The sequence below is a fragment of the Myotis davidii genome, unplaced genomic scaffold, assembly GCF_000327345.1.
Source record: "Myotis davidii unplaced genomic scaffold, ASM32734v1 scaffold826, whole genome shotgun sequence".
Taxonomy (NCBI): Eukaryota; Metazoa; Chordata; class Mammalia; order Chiroptera; family Vespertilionidae; genus Myotis; species Myotis davidii.
Genome location: NW_006297142.1, coordinates 608,618 through 609,415, shown reverse-complemented (window position 1 = coordinate 609,415; position 798 = coordinate 608,618). Strand labels below are relative to the sequence as shown.

General features: G+C 54.1%; 1 protein-coding gene across 1 annotated transcript in view; it reads right to left on the bottom strand.

Moving 5' to 3' along the window:
• The window catches only part of FADS2 (fatty acid desaturase 2), a 28,238-nt gene that overhangs the window by 13,734 nt on the left and 13,706 nt on the right, over nucleotides 1-798 (bottom strand). The window contains exon 4 of the mRNA XM_015569812.1: nucleotides 185-375. Coding sequence (XP_015425298.1) covers nucleotides 185-375 — 191 coding nt within the window. The remainder of the gene's footprint in view (nucleotides 1-184; nucleotides 376-798) is intronic.

Genomic DNA, 798 nt, shown 5'->3' with positions numbered 1-798 from the left:
ACACTGCCCCCCTGTTCACCACCCCCCTCCGTCCACACCCTCTGTCCACACTGCCCTCCCATCCACACACACACACACACACATCCACACTGCACCCCCGTCCACACCGCCCCTCTGTACACACACATGTCCACGCTGCCCTCCCCCCCCACACACACACACACACACCGCCCGCTTGCCCTACCTCAATGGGCTGCCACTCGCCCAGCACGAACACGTGCAGCATGTTCACGTCCGGGTCCTTCTGGAAGATGTTGGGCTTGGCGTGATGCTGGAAGTGGCGATGGTTCCACCAGTTGGCGGAGGCACCCTGTGGGGGGAGGCGGAGTGAGGGGTGCAGTCGGCCGGGAGGGCTGAGCTCGCTGGCGACGGGCCCTGCTCACGACCAGCTCCTGGGACCTAGCACCTCAGGCTCCAATACGGCTCAGCCCAGTCCTGGTCTTTATTTTTAAAAACGTTGATATTTTGAGCCCTGGCGGGGCCGCTCCGGTGGTCAGAGGGTCATCCCCATGTGCCAACGATGCAGGTTCGATCCCCAGACAGGGCACACACAAAACCAATGAATGCGGAAATAAATGAACAACAAATCTCTCTCTCTCTCATCAATACATTAAAAAAAAATTTAAGTTGATATTTTGTTCATTGTGAAATTTATTTTTGCTTTTTTTTTTTTTTTTTTTGCTTTTTCCAGAAAAGATTGCATTAAAACGTTATCTCGATTACGGAGTATTTGGGGTTCCCTTAAACTTTGCACACTAGCAGAAGCCTCCCTCACTAGCCTCGCGCTGGTCCTGGCCC